General features: G+C 41.2%; 2 protein-coding genes across 2 annotated transcripts; one reads left to right on the forward strand and one right to left on the reverse strand.

Moving 5' to 3' along the window:
- The first annotated feature begins 224 nt into the window (after positions 1-224).
- nme9 (NME/NM23 family member 9) lies at positions 225-7,539 on the forward strand. The gene is made up of 17 exons (XM_034561469.1): positions 225-342; positions 424-481; positions 718-821; positions 993-1,064; positions 1,553-1,669; positions 1,949-2,033; positions 2,190-2,272; positions 2,372-2,464; positions 3,030-3,184; positions 3,523-3,719; positions 4,026-4,170; positions 4,250-4,357; positions 5,064-5,215; positions 5,320-5,464; positions 6,315-6,571; positions 6,719-6,802; positions 7,421-7,539. Exons 1-17 carry the CDS (start codon positions 310-312, stop codon positions 7,489-7,491), a joined length of 1,959 nt encoding a protein of 652 aa, XP_034417360.1. The 5' UTR covers positions 225-309; the 3' UTR covers positions 7,492-7,539.
- Positions 7,540-8,046: 507 nt separating this feature from the next.
- Positions 8,047-17,918, reverse strand: smarcal1 (SWI/SNF related, matrix associated, actin dependent regulator of chromatin, subfamily a-like 1). The gene is made up of 17 exons (XM_034561468.1): positions 17,152-17,918; positions 16,687-17,068; positions 15,824-15,874; positions 15,420-15,683; positions 15,254-15,304; positions 14,967-15,150; positions 14,577-14,727; positions 13,257-13,418; positions 13,037-13,102; positions 12,483-12,623; positions 11,399-11,617; positions 10,643-10,713; positions 10,321-10,423; positions 9,928-10,110; positions 8,857-8,957; positions 8,589-8,685; positions 8,047-8,451 (listed from the first exon to the last, which is right to left on the reverse strand). The coding sequence occupies exons 1-17, from the start codon at positions 17,509-17,511 to the stop codon at positions 8,257-8,259; spliced, it is 2,781 nt and encodes a 926-aa protein (XP_034417359.1). The 5' UTR covers positions 17,512-17,918; the 3' UTR covers positions 8,047-8,256.
- Between the last annotated feature and the right edge of the window lie 1,854 nt (positions 17,919-19,772).

Consider the following 19,772-nt stretch of genomic DNA (forward strand, 5'->3'; position numbering starts at 1 on the left):
TTTCCGGTTTCTAACGGGCTGTAAAGTAACAGCGAGCCATCCAGGAGTAGAAGAATAGTTCAGTTTGAATGACATGGTGCTATTTAAACTGCGTAGCCTATCAATGATAAAATATGACCTGTTTTGGGTTTAATTTATTGGCGACACACGAGCTTTAATCTGACGTCAGATCCCCGGGTATTGCTCCGGATGGCGCAAGACACCGTTGCTCAGCAACCGAGGTGCCCAAACAAGCGCGAGCAGAAACTCGTTTCATGTTAACGTTAACTTTCCTTTAAAACATTGACACATTTACATTTAAGTAATCGAATGGCAGGCAAGAAGAAAGAGGCGAGTCTGCAGGTTGGACAAACACAATGTATCTGTTTTTTATGTGAAATAACTTTATGAAGCTCTGACATTAATGCAGCTGTTGTTGTGTAGAACTCTGTCACAAACCAGGAGCAGTGGGAGGAGATGCTCGCAACCAAAGGTTTAACGGGTAAGAACTTAAAACAGTGCCCGTTATGTAAAAGTGAATACTGTAATCATCAGAACACTATGCATCTGTTCAATACCGTTGTGCAGTTGACATGTATTTAAAAATAAAAATAATATTTAAGTGTGAATGAGCTCCCGTCATTGTGAGTGTAGTTTATTGTATGTTGCTGCCCCACTGTGTTCATTGGGATTACTGCAGATTGAATTCTTGCACCAGTCCTCACACTGTCTCTATAGTTGTAGATGTGTACCAGCAGTGGTGTGGTCCCTGTCGAGCTGTGGTTAGTCTCTTACGCAAAATAAAGAACGAACTGGCTGATGACCTGTTACATTTTGCCACAGTAAGACACAAGTGAATTTAAAACGTGAACAATTTGATCTCAAACCATAATTTGCAGCAGCCCTTAATTCGTATGTGTGTGTGTGTGTGTGTGTGTGTGTGTGTGTGTGTGTGTGTGTGTGTGTGTGTGTGTGTGTGTGTGTGTGTGTGTGTGTGCGTGCTGCCGGTGTAGGCTGAGGCAGACAGCATTGATGCTTTGGAGAGGTATCGAGGGAAATGTGAGCCCACTTTCCTCTTCTATGGGGTGAGTGTGTTTGTGTATATACTGTGTGTGTGTTTGCATTCTTGTTCAATATACGTGTCTATTCATGCTTCAACATATTTGAGCCACCAGCTCTGTATGCATTGCATTTTTGTCCTTTGTATAGGACTGTCTTATATTATGGTTCACAATGTATAATATTCTGTCTTGTATTTATATGTTCAATGTCTAGTTATTTCACATGTTTTCTGTCTATATTTCGTTTCTCTTTTATCCTGGCTCTATAATGCTTAGAGGTGTAATGATGTAGGCCAAGAAATAGGGCTGTGAATAGAGTGCTGATCTCTATTCTTTATGCAATATGCTACCCATTCATCTTCTTTCAGTCCAATTTTCTGTTGTAGCCGACACATTTTATTTCTTTTTTTTTTCTTGCATCTTGCCTAAATGGGCCTGCTGTTGTCACAACATCTCTGTAGGTCACAGTATGTTAAATTAAATCTTTAAATGTCTTTCTGTTGAATGAGCAGGGCGGGGAACTGGTGGCTGTGCTGCGAGGGGCCAATGCTCCTCTCCTTCAGAGGATGATTGTGGAGGAACTGGCCAAGGAGAAGTTGGTCCTGGAGCAAGGTGGTGAACGCAAAACGGTGAGCAGTACGATGCACACACATTCAGTTTGTAGAGCTGAAACATTAGGCCTTTCTCACAGCAGACATTTTGACTTGTGATAAACGGAAAAATATATACTTGTGCCAATAACAGCATCACTCAAGCTTTTCCTACTTTGACATGTCAAAATAGTTTCTGCAACTAGTTAGACAATCTGGTTCACAAATGTGAGCATTTAGTGCTTCTCTTTGTCGTAAGAGACTGTTGATCGGACAAAGCAAGCAATTTGTAGAAATCTGTTTTGTTGTTTCTATCAGGTTAAAGATGATGGTCTGGTGGATGATGAGAAGAAAGATGAAGAGGAGACACCACAGCAGTCAGAAAATGAAGAAAGCATAATTGGTACTGTGGAAACTATCTAATCATATTAGTGGTTAGTTTATTGCTGGAAATGTTGTTAACGTGATTATCATTGTTGTTTACCAGCATCGTCATGATTGTGTTCAGTATTTTATCTGCATTACTGATCATGACTCAAGCTATTCTTTTCTCCTGTAGTTCCTACCAGTAAATCCTACACAGTTGCTATCGTCAAACCAGATGCTGTTGCTCACGGCAAGGCAAATGAGATCATTATGAAGGTACAGAGACTAATATCGCTCACAATCTGAGAAGATAAGATTGTCTCAAGCCTTCCTGCTGACATTAGTTCATTATCCTGACATTTCTCCCCTGGCTAGATTCAAAATGCTGGGTTTGAGATCCTGGCGCACGAGGAACGTACGCTGACTGAGGTTGAGGCTCAAGACTTTTACCGGCACAAAGCAGAAGAGGTACTGTGAGAGTAGAATAGAGTCGTAGCAAAAAGACACATCTCACACAGACAAGACAATTTGACAGATACAGACACTTGTTTGTATCTCACTGCAGAGGTTTACAGTCAAACTGTTATATGGTTCATTATATGTTTGTGTGGTTAGTCTAGCCTATTTAAATTCAGTCAACTTCCTAATGGGAGAGCAGTCACAACCAGTGCAAGATATATTTAAATTAGTTTCAATACATCACACTTCCATCTGCAATCCTGCACAAGGCTCAAAATAGATCTGCTGTGTAAGCAGCTTTTATTTTTGCTTATGGCGCTGTTTGTGATGAGACTATATGATTAGAGATTCAGAAATACAAAACATGTGAGGAAAGGTGGATAGGTAAAGCAATAATGTTCATGAAATAATATAATAGTATATATATATATATATATACAGTATTGTATCTGCCTCTTAAAATTATATCCATAGAAATGTTCTTCTCTCTTTCTCACCTTGTAAATGTACATGTGTATGCTTGTGTGTGTGTGTGTGTGTGTGTGTGTGTGTGTGTGTGTGATGGTGGTTTTAGGCTGGCTTTGAAGACTTGGTGCAGTTTATGTCCAGTGGTCCGTCCCATATTCTGGTACTCTCTCAGGTTGAGAGCTCAGCTAATGTTGTGCCAGCGTGGCGAGAGTTCATTGGCCCAGCTGACATCGAGGAAGCTAGGAGAGATAAACCAGAAAGGTTCGTTACTGAAAATTATACAAATGCTACATTCACAAAAAAAGTTTAGAAACCATCAACAATGGCATTGTAACTATAAAATATGATATGATGAAGAGCCCATTCCTATGTCTTTGCAAAGAAGAACATTTCTTTATAGTACAGACATTTATTCATGCACTTTTGATTGCGACAGTGTGAAACAAAATCTCAGGCTTAAGTCTGGAAAAAGCAAAGCAACAGCACATTCTCGCCTGCGCCGTCAGACACACCCAAACATTATGCTTCTTTCTGGTTGAGCACCAGCTGAGCAACCATCTGCTCTCCTCTCCTGTCCCCCCCCCCCTGGCTTCCTGCAGCTTGCGGGCACAATACGGCACACAGACACTGTTCAACGCAGTGCATGGTAGTGAGGACATGGACCAGGCCAGCAGGGAGCTCGCCTTCTTCTTCCCAAACTTTAGGACGACCTCAGTGACGGAGCAGGATGGGGAGGAAGAGCCTGTGGAGAGGACACTGGCTCTTATCCGGCCTGACGTTGCCAGAGATAACAGAGGTGGGGCCCGTGCCAAACACACAAGCAGTACACACGTCTGTGAGCACACACACACACACACACACACACACACACACACAATATATACAGCTATATAAAGCAAATAAATCAATTAGCATCAATAAAACTAAAACATTTTCAACAAAAACTGAACAGTATAACTTTCATGAAGGTGGGATTTATTGCAGGACTGTTGTATTTGACTGCATTAGCTAGCTGTACTTAATAAACTGACTCATTATTGTCTCTATATTATTAGCCAATTATACATCAGCCATGTCTTTTATATGTATTATTGTTTTACAGAGGAGATCTTGGCTCAAATCCACAAGTCAGGCTTCACCGTGGCTCTCCAAAGAGAGATGATGTTGACAGAAGAGCAGGTCAGGCAGTTTTACTTCCAACATGTTGAGGAAGACTACTTCCCTGCATTGCTCCAAAGCATGACCAGGTAACTTGCACATGGGCAAATACAATCTACAGAGTAGTGTGTGACTGCAGATGGGCATTTATCATGTGTGTATTTACAGTGGACCAGTGTTAGCTTTTGCTCTGGCCAGAACGGGGGCTGTCCATCACTGGAAGAACATCCTTGGTCCTTCTGATGTTAATAAAGCCAGAGAGGAGAGTCCTGAATGGTGAGTGATACATGGCTCTATTTCTTTACACAATTAAATGAGTTCTGGGATTACTTGAAAGACAATCTTATAAATGTGGAAAATCACGAGTTAAACTAGAAGCACACAAGGCACAGTGAAGAAAAGTAAAATACATTACACCCAGGGCTCAACAATAAGGATTGCCATATTGTTTGTAATTTGAAAGGGCACCATGTCTTGGTGTTCCGCCATCCTGTGTGATTATGCTAAATAAAAACATTTGATCGCAAAAAAAAACAATAAGGATTGCCCGCTTGCCCGTAGCAAGTAAAATGCCACTTTGGGCCCCTAAATCTAGCAACTCACTTGCCAGATTGGGCAAGAAGAAAGTAAATACTTGGATTTAAATAGCTGTGGCCTGAGCTATCTTGCTTCCTTCTCATCTGTGTTGAGAGTTGCACATGCGCAGTCCTTGCGAGAAAAGGCAAGTGTTTATAAGAGTGTATGAGACAAAGCCCAAGCGAGCAGTTATGCTGGAAATAGGAGTCTAGTTGTGTAGCATTCGAGGATGTGGGTGGAACTCCAGGTACTTAAATAAAGATTAAACAAGACAATTAACATTGGCATTTGTTCTTATTTGATAACCCCAAATAAATGGTACAGTTTAAGGCAAGTAGAAATTAACTTTGGGTCTACCAGTCTAGTCATACCTGTGATGATGACTTCTGTATCCCTCACCACTCAGTCTCAGGGCCCAGTTTGCTGTGGAGAACGAGCCTATCAACCAGCTGCATGGCAGTGAAAGTCATGAAGAGGCAAAACGAGAGATCAACTTCTTCTTCCCGAAACAGCACACACTGGCAGTGATCAAACCGGATGCCATCAATCAGCATGGAGGTCCTTTCTGGTCAATTAAAGCAATACAAATGTACGTGTGTTTCTTTAGATGTGCACAAATAATCACATCATTTCCCAAATGTAGTTTCTATTCACTGTAACAGAGAAGATTCTGGAGGAGATCAGAGGCAGCGGTTTCTCTGTAACGCAGCTGAAGGAGATGGTGCTATCGAGGGAGATGGCTGAGGAGTTTTACAAAGAGCACAGAGAGAAACCATTCTTTAGCCAACTGGTGGAATTCATGTGTCGGTAAGTCTTTACCTGAACACAGCCAAGGGAGAAGGGCAAAGTGAGCACAGCAGACCTGGCCTAATTCCTGTTGCCGCCCAAAGTTTCACCAGTACTTTTCACAGTAATCTTAGCTGCTTAAAATCAAGGCAGCCCCAGGCAAGTGGCTAGGAAGTCCATCTCAATTTCATCCTTCGTTCAACCGCACATCTAGATTTTAGAGTGATCTTCCGCTCCGATTAGTCCCTTCACTGGGTTGTTACACAACTGCTCAGACACAATGAGCAGAGATATGTGTGCAGCTACCTTTACTGGCACTGTCCCTCAAGATCAGCTCGGTTTTACCCTTAATTGTAGTTTTATATTCTTACCATTGCGGAATGTTTTATATTGATTTATGTTAGTTTTTTTAAACTAAGATACCACTTTATATCCTACAATGTATTCAAGGAGTAAATTAAGACCAGGCAGTGTTTTGCTGCCCTCTCTGGTTTGACGTTTCTAGCCTGTTTCACCTGCTGAGTGTAGTCGTAAGTGTGTAACCACGCCAAGCAGGGATGTCACGGGGTAATGGAGTACACCCAGTGGTGGAGGTAACTAAGAACCTTTACTCAAGTACTAGAATGTACAAATTCAAGGTAATTTCATGCTACTCTATACTTCTATTCCACTACATCTCAGAGGTGAATCTTGCACTTTATCAGCACTACAATTGTCTGACAGCTTTAGTTACTGTTCAGATAACAGTTTTTCATCCCCTTGCATATATTGCACTGATTTTTGATTTGTTATTGATCTAGATGTTTAAGTTAAAACTGGGCCACTTTAAGTTGAAAAGTGTTATCTGAACATCCTGTCTTGTTTGTTTCAGGGGCCCCTGTATGATGCTCGTACTGACCAAGGAAAATGCAGTGGAGGAGTGGAGGGCCACTATGGGCCCTTCAGACCCTGATCAAGCTAAGACGATATCCCCAAACTCCCTGAGAGCCCGCTTTGCCTCCGACATCCTCCATAACTCTGTGCACGGCTCCTCCAATCAGCAGCATGCTGAGGAAAAGATCCGTTTTATCTTCGGTGACATCTGCGCAGAGCTCACCGGTGATGGAGAGACTGACACAACCAGTTTAGGTAATCATATGATGTGTGTGACAGTCATTTCCATCTGGCACACCATCTGGTTCAAAATAAATAAAGTAGAAACAATATTTCATCAAGCTGTATTTCTTATGGGTGAAAAGAAAAATAATGCTTCAAATAAAGATCCATTTCTTGCAGAAAAAGAGCAAGACAATTCTACAGATGAAAACACAAGAATGTCCAGATCTCCAACTGAAGAAATGTCTGATAACCATCTAGAAGGTTAGCAATGAGTGAGAAGAATTTCACTGACATGTTAGTTATCCCAATTCAAGGGCTTGAGCCTTCAACGTTTGCATCTTTAGATCAGATATGTTAGAGACAAAGAAAAGCATGTTCCTGCCCAAAGGCTCTTAGTTGGGCTGCATATTCCAACGGATCAATCTTATGAATTAAGACACGCCATTTATTGCATTATGTCCTGGGATGTGAGAGTAACTAGCAAGTAGATACTTCTTTTGTCTGATAGCTTGATGATGAGCAAGGAGAGGCATCTCATCTGATTCGGAGAAAAATGAGGCCATTGATCTTCATGTCACTTAACATCAGCTGAAATAGAAATGAAAGCTTTTATAGTCGCTTCGTCTAGACTAGTGTGAAGTAGATCTTGACCAGCTGCATTGAGGATCCTTTCAATTCAAATGCTAAATATATTTTAATGGTTCCATTTAGTTAAAGTATTAATGGGTTTAAGTGACAAAATGTTTCTGTCCTGTAGCTGGTTAAAAATGCATTACTATCTAATACCATTGTATTGGTTGCAGGATCTTTCCTTATGCAGTTTATTAATATGTGGGCGTCATTCAGAATATTTCAGCTAATTTCCTCTTTACTTTCCAGGTGAGCCACCTAATTCGAATCCTTGCAGCCCACAGACAGAAGGAAGTGACGATCCAGAGCACTCGCACTGAATCGGCATACTTGGTAGTTTCTTTTGTATTGTGAGATAATTCTGTAACATTATGTGAACAATGTCTATCACTCCATGAATCATGAAATAAACAAGACAAGGGAGAAAACAAGGGCATCTGACGTTTACACACTTGTGTGTGCAATGTAGGTGGTGGATCGATAGTCAGTTATAGGGGGTACTTGTAGACTTGAGTTTTTTTAAATATTGCTGATGGTCAGAAACAGTTTATATGCATTGTTTATAGGCAACTGATCATTTCAGAGAAGCCTTTAGCTGAATCCAGACTGTTCAATCAGTCTATTTTGGATTGCCGACAACACACTTATCAAATTGAACTATTACATGCTGTGATTAGTGTTATTTCTTTTAGCTTGGTCGAGAACATTAAGTTATGAAAGCTATACCACAAAGTTCTCGGCATTATTAACAGCTTGCTGGTAGATAACTGGGGTTTATGAATTCAACTAAAGGTATAACCAGAGTAACTGTTTTAGGAAACTTGAACAGTACATCCAACATTACAATTTACAATTTCAGAGGGATTCTAAAAAAACCTTGAGTCAGATATTTATTTACTCTTAGCATCCCAAAAATATATGTAGGTTCGTTAGAATATTATTTTACATCTATTTAAATTCACTGATCCATTTACTAACTTTTCTCAAACAAAATAAGTTCACATCTGTCATCATGATGAGGTATAAACTGGGACTTGTTCCAATAAGCAAAACACAAATATAGTCAAATATATTTTGTCAACAAGTCATCTGCTGAAATGATCCCTGGTGCTGTTTTTGCTGAGGCTTTGTCCGGCCGCGCCGTGTTGTGGACCAGAACTGTTTTCAGGCGGCGTGTCCTCCCAGTCGTTGGCAGCCTCCAGTAGGATGGCTTCGTCTATGTCGTCGTCTTCAGTGAAAGACCTCTGGAACATCTCCATGATGCTCCTCTGGTTGGGGTCCTGCACAAATCCAATTAATTAGGTTCATCATTGAATCTACAGACACCATTCGTGATCTAGCTCGCTAGGTAAGCTCGGTGTGAATGCTGCTGAAAAACTGAACAGGCTAATACATTTATTCATATGCAGATGCTCACCTTAGAGTGAAAGTTGGCATTCACAGCTTTGTCTGAGAGGTTGGACTCAGAGAGGCCCACTTGCTCCAAGATATTCATTTTTTCCTGGATCATTGGCCTGGATCAATAAAGACATACATTGTAATAATAGAGCCGATACAATTCAATTCACTGCTTGCCACACATTAACTTGATCCTCTACTGTTTCAGTAGTGGAAGAATGATGAATTGGAGAAGAAAATGAAGTTTGATTATAAATGGGACATACTGCCCACTGATTGACACATACCACAAGTGGTCATCAGCAGTTCCCTTGGCAACCAGGTAGTGAATGTTCACATTGCTGGTTTGTCCAATACGGTGCACCCTATCCTCCGCCTGAACGAGAATCTGCAGAAGAAAAGCATTGCAAAAAAAGAGCATTTGAGTGTTCTTAGTATCACCAAATGTTTGCTGCATTTGTTGATTCATTGGTTGAGTGCTCTGTTTAAAAAAAGGTGGTCACTGCAAACTCCACAGCAAAAACTGGGAGTGGAGAATTCCAATAATGCCTGGATGAAAACTGGCAGTCCACAAAGTGAAACTAGGTCTGCATTTACATAAATGAATCAAACCCTCAGGAACAGCACTGGGCCTTGAAACCAATTTGACACAGTGGCCAAACCATGTGATTGCAACTTTCAGGTCCGTGATGATGCCATTGGGCCCCAAAAAAAACTTTTCCCCCTAGGAAAATTTTTTGTTCAATCAGCATATGGTTTTTTCTGAGTAAATCAAATTCCCAGGACAAAACAGCACTTTTTAAAAAGCATTATCTTTTTTTGTTATTCTTGTGCTGTTCATGCGAGCAAGCCCGAGACCGAGCGGTTGGGAGGTGGGGTTAAAGGAAGCGCTACTGTGCTGACTGTGGAAGATCCTGGTCATTTTATACAACGGTAGTCAAATGTTTTTGGCTGCATGCACCACTGAGCAACTATCATAGGAATGAACAGGGTCCCGCCTCTAACACTGTATCCAGTTCTCTTTATACATCCATGATATGGACAAGGACTTCAGGTTCATCTCTTTAGGTCTCGCCCAATGGCTGAGAAAGATATTTGTCTCTTTAGCTGCTAAATGTTTTACTTTCTTCACCAGCCACTCAGTAATCTTCTCTATCTATTATTTGGTGTTGGCAGATATGTTGGCATACAGTAAATATGTGGGTCTAAAAGCCAGGGTGAGCTAAAAGAAGCTGAGAGATGGGTTGGGCCAGGGCCAAACTGGAGTCCAAAAGGAAACTACAAAATAAAATGTGTTCCAGATAAAGCAGTCACAATAAGTACACAGTATTTTGTAGTAATAACTTTCCATTTCTTACCCCGGGGTTCCAGAAAAGCTCAGCGAAGACCACCAGGTCAGCAGCGTGCAGGGTGAGACCCATGTTAGCGGCGGTGATGGATAGTACAGCCACACAGGTCTTGGTCAAGAACTGGAACTTCTCACACAACTGCTGCCGTTCAGCTGAAGGAGTGGACCCATCAATACGGATGTAACAGACATTCTGTAGGAGAAAATAAAGGACAGGATGGGTTTAGGAAGCTGACCAATGCAAATCAACAACCCTTCCTTGATAAACTTATAATATGTCACAGTAGTAGTAGTAGTAGTAGTAGTAGTAGTAAGCTCATATGTGCTGCCCACACTTGCTCCCTGCAACTATTGATGAGTGTTGACTTAAGAGTCTGGTTGAAACAGTCAGTATCCTACGCACCTTTTTGACCAGTTCGGTGGTGATATGATCCAGGACCAATTTATGATGGGCGAACACTAGAAACTTCTCCCTCCCACACTCAAGCATGTCTGTGATGTACTCCCTGGCAGAGGTAGAAAAAATACATTGCCCTCAATTGCTTCAACGAAAGCAGGGAAATACTCGGTTCTCATTTGAATTTATTAAAACTCAAGTTATCTCAAATCCAGTGCAATCACAATGGCCTGACAAAAGGTTTGGATTCATTTTAATCTCAGTGCTCATCACATCTAATCTGAATTGACTAACTGATCTCAGACCATTTGAGGGTATTTGTACTTACATAATGGCTTGTAGCTTGGCTTCAGCTGTCTGGTTATAAAAGACGAGGAGGGCTTCTTTATCTTGCATTTTCTGATAAAGAGATAAGGAATAGCACAAGATAAGAAGAAACAGTATATTCTAATTGATTTGATAAGACGGCCATTACTCAGAGGAGCAGTGGTTACACGAACAATCCCACAAAGCCTCTCACTCTCTGAGTGTAAAAAAAGACTTCCTGGAGTATTCTAGGTCAGTTTAAAAGCACTTGTGTGCGTTTGTGGCCTGAAACGACTCCCCCGTGTGTAGCGGACAGAACTAACGTTACTTTCTTGTGCTGAACAAGGGTTTGAAATGTTATTTTAACTGTGATGCCTTTTTAATCACAGAAGCTCCATTTGAAGTAGAACATACTTGCATTCTGCTTTTAATCAAAAGGTTTGGGGAATGAATGATTCAAAAGTCAGAATAAACTATTTTCAGCCAACTTTGAGATTTTAAAATCATTTGGCAGTGATGGATTATAAAGAAACTTTTACAACATCTCTCAATTTCTGTTATCTTTGCAAAAGAAACTATGCGCTTTTCTGAAGAGCACTGTAAAGTTATTTCTTTAAATGTTATCACTTTTGGAAAGACTGATTTATTTCGTATTCATTCCTAACATAGAAAGGTTATTAAGTCCCCCTGAGATTTGAATACTTCTATTTAAAAAAAACTAAAGGTTCTGTGTCTTTTCCAGTTTGTCCTGGGACTGCGGGACGCATTTGTAACTTACATTGCGGTGTACATTGGCCAACTGCTTGGCAGCAGCGGACAGAGCAGCTTTTATGCGGGTGTTGACACCATCTATGGTCACTGTGACAACCTTGCGTTGTTTAGCAGGAAGCTGGGAGAGGACGTCGCACTTGAGGCGGCGCAACATCAGAGACTCGTCAAGGAGCAGTCTCAACTCCCCAAGGTTAGATGAGCCAGAGTAGTCCCACCCCCAAGTCGACTAGAGGAGAGGGATAGAGAAGGATACACAGGGCCGGAAATTAAGAAAAGAATTGAGGATGGTGGGAAGAAAGAATGGAAACAGAAATATGGAGGTCAATTTGACAGAAAAACATCAAGAGCAGGTAGTCAGATCCTTGAAGTGTCCAATGTCATGGTTCTTTTTCACCAAACATAGAGATTACTTTTATTGCAAGCTAGAGACTAACTGAAAGACTGAAAAGCTCACAGACTTCAATCACAGGAATCAAACGGTGATGATCCAGCTAGAGACTTCCATAGTGGGGAAAAAAATTGAAATTTACAAAATAGAGAAACTCTTCACAATCTTCAAAAATGAGTCATGGCAATCAAATTAGGGATGTAATTGGCCTTTAAATCATGTAGCCTGTTCGCTACTTGAACCCACTAAAATGAATTAGGAGATTAAGTGGCAAGAGTAGAGCAACAAAAGGAGAAAGAATCACAGTAGAGGAAATACGCACCTAAAATGCAGTTTTAATGTATACAATGTTCACCAAGATACACTGACTTTAAAATGCTCTAATTTCACCTGTATAATCCCATTGTTCTCAGCAGACCAGTAAAATGTCCCACCCCAATTCACTTGCTGGACATCCCATTTGAGGAGACACTGAACCCCAAGTAGCTCCTTAGGTGCTTTACAGCAGCCCACTGCTCTTAAATGATTAGAATGGGTTAAACACAGAGGTCATGCAATTTCATGTATGTACCTATATGTATGTGAGGCAGATAAATAAACATTCACTAATCCCGCACCAGAAGCCTTCTATGTTCTCTGAGGTGTATTATAATTACAGCCAAGTACAGAAGCATCACACTTTAACAAACCAGGCTTAAGCTACCTGTGTGGCATTGCAGTAGCGCATCCCAAACTCATGGAAGCGAGGGAAGAGTGTCGGTCTGACAGCCAGAATCTGGGTGTAGAGCTCAGAGGGTCTGGACATGGCAGGGGTGCCAGACAGAAGAACCACTCTCTTTGCTGCCTGAGGATTGAAAAAACACTCTGATCAAATGCTGCAATGTTATGGCTTCAACTGGTTTGTGGATCTGTGTTAGAGGTAAATATACATATACACTTCATATGCAAAACAGGATCTTATCGGAACCTGTCGGAGATGTATAATTAGAATACAAAATATCTGGTAGGTAAAATAGTTATTTAAAATGTTTGATTTTGACTGCAGTGTTTAAATTCCAAGTTGAAAAACTCGGCCCAAAGATAGCAGATCAGTAATACTGATGAGATAAATCACGTTTAATATATATATATATTCTTTGATCTGCTGCTTTCGATAATTTTATAAAATATATATTACAAATATAACCTCTTAGGTGAACATTACATAATTAGCAATCAAAATAAAACATGAAATGAAAAGAGAGGAAAAATAAGCACCTTTAGCAAAGGTAAGGCTGCTTTACAACGAGCAGTCTTCATGTTCTTCATAAAGTGACACTCATCCTGCACAGAATGACAAAATCATATATTTGGTTTATAACATACAGTAGTTGCTTTTAAGGACAAAATACAAGAACTTAAAACCCATAACTAACGAGCATAATTGAACTGAAAGCAGCCATTTCTAAATACTGCACAGTTGAATCACAGCGCTAACCATGATGAGAACATTGAAGGGATTTCCCAGCTGCAGCTTGTCCATCCTGCTCAGCAGGTCGTAGCTGGTGATGTTGACCAAACCAGACCGCAGATCGTCTTTGGCCTTCACCACCACGTTGATGCTGTCAGGACTCAGGGAGGGGAGCCAGCGTCTGAAGGCCTACAGGCAAAGATAATTACTTGTGTCAGAGAAGCAGAGGGGAGAAAAACTCCTCAGAATAACAGCACTGGGTTTCAGGCTGTAATTTTCCCCTACCACCGGGAATAAGTCAGACTCTGAAATTAGTAATGAGCACTATAGAAATATTCAATTAGAATATGTTTTACTGACAGCTTGTTTGAATGTTTCTAATTGCTAACAATTCATTTGAACTGCTATAACATGTTTCCATTTAGAAACAACCATCATGAAGTAAAGAAAGATGTCCCCTGTGGCACAAATGTTTTCGACGGTTACTGACTTGATCCCCATTCGCCTGTCAACCTGGCTTAAACTCACTAAGTTATAGCGCTCATGTTTTGCAGTATATTTGGCCAAATGCACAAGAAGAAAAGTGCAGATCAGATCCAACCTAGACAGAGTAACTGCCCTTTAATAGGTCAACGTCCTGTGACTAAACCCTCCTTGGCGATTCCAACTCCTGATTCGGAGACTGTGTTTTATCCAAGATATCTATTTGGAGAGCAGACTGTCTTGTCTTGTCAATAGACAGAAGGCCAAGTAAAGCTCCTCTGAAAATGTGCTGCTAGTGCAGCCTGGTAATGCTGCTGAGAGTTAAGCAGAGAATAGATGCTGCAGAAAAATCACACACCAATCTGAGAAAAAGGACACCTGGCATGAAAATAGAAAGTACTGAAATTGAAGAAGGAAAGTGGGGACAAAAAGAGGCTAAGATTGCAATGCGTCATAATGGCCTTGTGGTCTACCAGTCTACCTTTCTTCTGTACAAAATCAAATGAAATAGTATCTGTAAATAAATGTAAAGTTCAACCAATATCAGCAATATCAGATGAAGTGAATCTGTAGGAACAGGATTCAACAGAGCAAATACATTGGATCAAATTCAATAGTGCTATCTTCCCCACTGAAGATGCACAGAATACAAGCAGTTCTTGGTATTAAGATTCCTGAAATGCAGATGAGCTTTAAACAGAAACCAGCATTATAATGTATCAGACAGCACTTTTGTCAAAGGAGAGAAGAATATACTTAAGATGCTGTCTGCTGTCCTTATGCAGTCCCGATATTGGCACCATTAAATGGAAACAAAGTGATAAACTCTAAGCTCTAAAACGCACTGTGCAAAAGATTTTTTACCTCGGCCCAGGTGAATCGTACAGAGCTGGGAGCCACCACGAGCAAGGGCCACTCATTCCTGTAGTAGGCTGCAATACAGATGGCCTGCACAGTCTTTCCCAGGCCCATGTCATCAGCCAGGAGGAGGCGGCCTTGTTTAGACACTGCAAAACTACAAGGACACAAAAATGCAAAAAATTAAAGCTACAGCCGGACAGAAAGTACAAGTCATACTGTTCCAACCCTTTACATCTGCAAATCTAAGGTTACAGAATAATGGTACAGAAATACTGGCTTATTATGATAACGATCTCCTTATTTGCACAAGACTCAGCAAATAATAGATGAATAGCTGTCTCCTGGTATTTGGCTATGCAGAAATAGCACTATTGGCTTTCCAAAGATGCCTACTTTACTCCGTCCCTCTGGAAGGGCATGAGGCTGCAGGTGAGCGAGGGGTCGATCCTGGAGAGGTCTGCCTCAGGGACGTCTAAAGACCTGGCTTCAGTCCCGTCAAACCTGGCAAAGAAAGTCTGGACTATTGCCCTGGGCAGAGGCTCCACCTCCACTGCTGCTATCCCACTGAGGAGATCCACTGGGTGTGGAACACAGCACGGTCAGACAAGATGGCAAATGTACCAGACACAAACAGAACCACAGAGATAAACCAGCTAAATAAAGCAAATTCTGTTACTCACAAAGTCTCTTGTAATCCCCGAGTGAAAAGCTCCACTTTCTTGTTTTCATGTCTGCCCCACAACAATAAAAATAACACACAAGTTGTGAAATGCAAATACAACATGATAAAAGATTGTCAGTCAAGAAGACAGACAAATTATATACGTTGCATAATTTCCCTGTTACCATAGTTCTTTGTTGGCATCTGCTTGAATGCTGCAATGACATCGACGTTGTAACCAATGTCAACCTCAAACTTTGTCGGAGACACCATGATGCACTGGCCCTGCAGACTGGCTCCAGGTTTCTGCCAGCCGTTACACAGCTTCAGCAGTGCTCCCAGTGCCACACCATCATCGCAAGCTTGGCTGGTGGCTTCTGCAACATCCACTGCTTCCATTCCCTCCAGAGGCCTCAGAGACACAGAGGCAATAGCAGCCGCTTCTTTCACTGCAACACAGGGTAAAGACAGAGGCGATGCAGGCGCAGCCCAAAGAAGTCCAATACTCTATGATGCCTTTAATTTAGGCTACTTCTGCAGAAAATAAATAGAGTGCATGTTCCCATTCAAATTTCCCAGATGTTCATACTTAGCGGTTGATAGTCCTCCAGACTGAAGTTCCACATCTTTGTGGCAGGGTCTAAGGCAGAACAGAATACTCATTTATTCTAAAAGACAGTGCAGACGTTGAGATGAACATACAAAACCAGATACTGTATATGGTACATAATTACTAGTTTGGAAATTAGTATTCCTATTTATTTTAATCGATACTGGTGTGTATTTGGCTTCTTCTACAGTGGAGAGCTCTGAAGGTTTGGCCAGATGATAGCACTTTATATTATTTTAACAGCTGTGAGTTGTTCGGTTTATGTGAAAAGACGCAATCGGGCACTAATAATAATAATAATAATAATGCATTTAATTTATATAGCGTGGTACTCAAAGACACTTTACATAACATCCTAAAAGCTATAAAAAAATAAGAATAACTAAAATTACAGGTTGAGTGTTGCCATACCTGCTGCTACAGAACACAATACAAGTAGTCCGAACTTAGAAAACAATGGAGGATTGATACACAGACCTAACTGCCACATAATGGTGCATAAAGTATACTGTCTATTGAAGGTGTATTTACTTGGGAGTGATGAAACCCGATTAGCTCGAGAAATTTAATGACAGTTTTTGTTGTCCTGTCTGTCTTGAATATTGTTGAATATATGATTTTGCCCATGTATTTTTACATTTGTATACTACTTCTAAAAATGACCCTGAAGAGGCTAAAGGTTTATTTATATTTAAACAAAAGAAAATGTTGCTCATCTATTAATGATTCAATATGTATCCAGTGTTTCCCACTGGCACAAAATGTATTTGTGTCGGTGTCCCCCGCGCATGAGGAAGGGTGTGGGGCTGCCAAACAGCATAGTTGCGCGAGCAGATACTCACCATAGTTCTTTGAGGAGATGGATTTGAAAACAGCAATCAACCCTGCGTGGTAGCCCACTTCTACCCTGAAGCGGCCCTCTGTGTGAGGTACACATTTTCCTCTGATAGAGATGGCAGCCTTTTTAGCAGGTACAGCATTGCAAGTTGATGAATTGGAGGGAAGCTGTGCCACAGAGCTTTTGGCAGGTTTACTAGTTTGCTTGTAGAATGAAGGAACTGCACCACCAGAGATATTGGAGGGGAAGTTAGCCCCACCAGAGATATTGGTGGGGACATTAGGTTTGGAATGAGCTGGCTTCGCACCAGAGCTTCCTCCAATAGACAAAACAGGACTGCTCACATGTTGACTTCTTGCCTGAGGAAGTGGGTCAATGATTTGTATCTACAAGGAAAGACAATACAAGGAATTACTGAAAGTGTTTTTTTCTACCCTCAAAACAATAAATATTACAACACAAATCTCACCTGTGTGTTCGTGCTCTGTTTGATTTGGTTGCAAGTGATGGATGGCTGCTGATGCTTGTGGCTTTGCTTGAAGTTGTTGAAGCTCGTCGAGTCTGTTTTGGGTGAAACAAACTGTTCCCGTGCAGAAGCTGAGCCGAGTGTGTCTGGGTGTCTGTGACGAGCCAGGGCAGCATGATCCGAGGCACCGCTCTGTTTGGAGGAGTGTACCGGCCCCGAGGCGCCGCTGAAGCCGACTGACATCTGTGTGTTGCCGCTAGTGGTGGTGGTGGTCTGTCCTAGTCTTTGAGCTCTTCTCTCTAAGGCCCTCCGCCTGTTTTCCTCAATCTTTCGCTGCTGCTCCACAGTCAGCTGATTGGACATGATGATCAACTTTGCTGAAACTAATGCAAACTTTGAGGCAAGCACAGATTCAGAGGAGTATCAGTCATACTCCGGGAGAAGCCAAAACATCTAACGTGAGTTACCTACTGGACTATCAGTACAACTATGACCGCTGTTTTTTAAACTTCGCCTACTACTGAAGCCTCTCTTGCTAACGGTATCAGCTAACGTTGCTAGCGTGGTGACAGTGCCCCTTATCAACAAAAGTAACGCGACAATAATATCGACAGCGGTTTAAACATACGTGAGCATTAATTTGTGTAAGGGCAGAAGGCCAATAGTGCGATCTAAAGACGGCAAAGGTTGCAAAGAGTACACGAACAAAGTATCCGAAGCTAACAGCAGTCAAACCTTTGCTCGACCGGTTCGGAGACTGCCGCGCAGGAAGTGACGTAGCAAAACAAGCGGGCACGTGGAGATGGCGATTGCTTGGTGAGATAGACAGAGAGACAGCAAAAAATACACTGCTGTCACAATACAACAAAAGGTAGTTAGATAATAACGTGACATTATTTTGTTGTCGTTTCGATCAAATGTACGTGACATCGAGAGGTGTCTTTGAAATGCTAGCTTGAAAGATAAAGAATCAAGCGTGTTCACTTGTAATGGAGTTATAAGTGGGTCCAGTGGACGTGATCACGTCTGCATTCTTACCACGAGCAGTCTCACCTGTATTTTGATTTAAAAAGCCACATATGTGTTAATTTCAAATGTTTAATCAAAACACAGTTGCCCCGATGTCTCCCCTTTTGCAAATGTCTCCAACGTGAGCATCATTCATCAGTGGTGAAAATTAATCAAGCAAGAGTATTTTATAATTACTCCGCTATAATGTTGTACTTCACTGCGCTTACGATACGTGACACGTTAGCTTTCTAATTCCTTTCTCCAGATTCAAATGTATATCAATTATACTAAACAATATATACATGTTTTCGAAATGATTAGCTGAATTGCAACAACAGTGAAGCCCTTCTTATTTGTTAATGCATTAATAACAAGGATAGCCTACATATACGATATAGCAATATAATGATAGGGTATAGCACTTGTAAGGGGGGATTTCACGTTATGATTATACCCTCCTACTTTTCTTAATTTGAGTAGTATCTATATACCTTTGCTTAGCCTAAGCAAAGTGTTGAACTTCTTCCATTGCTGGGTTTGATTGTGTGATTTGGTTTCCTGGTCTTTTTAATATTGACGACCATGTGGGGAATTAAGTGCTCATGGTGTCATGCCTAATTTGTTTAGGTTTAAGTCTGTTTTCAACTTAGTTGATATTTGTGTTGAGCAAAATTACACATTTAACCGAGCAGCTATTTTGTGTTTGCCATGTGTTGCCTGATAATTGAATTGTTTATGAATAATTTGGGTCCAACTTATTTTGTCTGCTCTGTTTGCATGACGAAAGGTAATAAACATCACCTTCTTTGAACAAAAACACATTTCTCACATTTCACGTGTCTACTTCTATAATGATGGATGTCTCGGCTTAATGAACCATTGTCCTGTGCATTTGTCTCAATTCTATGAGTTGGCTGCTTGCATCACTGTGCGGTGGTGACGTGTGGCGTCTGGGAGCTGTCCCAGGAATCATGGTGCTGAAGCTGCAGCACCAATTCAGCAGCCAATGATCACCGGAGAATCCGGGGCTATACGGATGCTTTCACCCAGAGCAGGACAGTCCGACAATCGTGTTGGATTTTAACAGAGGGATTTCAACCCATCGACTTGTTCTTTGGACATGGAAATTCGGTAATTTGGGATGTAAGCTTCAAGCAGACTTGTCAGCGACCTACAGTCTGGCAGGAGATTTATGAAAGAAAGAAAATCCTGAAACTGCGAGTCGTATAGCAATCTGGGTAGCTCTCCAGGTAAGGCAGATTTTGCGTCGTGGCACGCCATTGATTGACTTGATTTGCTTTGAAAGCCCAAGACATCGACAGTAATCTGAGCTCTGGTGATTTAAAATGAGTCTTTCGATGTTGTAAAAGCCCATTTGAATTGTAAAGAATGAGCGCTGACATTGTGTTAGTCTGTATCAGTCCATTGTACCAAAGGCAGATTTGATTCTTGGTCTGTGCACTCGTGAATCTAGAGGGAAAAGCCTGTCTGGAGAGTTTATGTTGCACAGAGCAGGCAGACAATTAACTGAGTGAACGGGCCATAGGTTTATTACTTGAATGCATATTCCTGTCAATCTAACATGTGGCTTTCCTTTTTTATTTGATTTTTTA

This window comes from Cyclopterus lumpus, chromosome 21 (assembly GCF_009769545.1).
Source record: "Cyclopterus lumpus isolate fCycLum1 chromosome 21, fCycLum1.pri, whole genome shotgun sequence".
Taxonomy (NCBI): domain Eukaryota; kingdom Metazoa; phylum Chordata; class Actinopteri; order Perciformes; family Cyclopteridae; genus Cyclopterus; species Cyclopterus lumpus.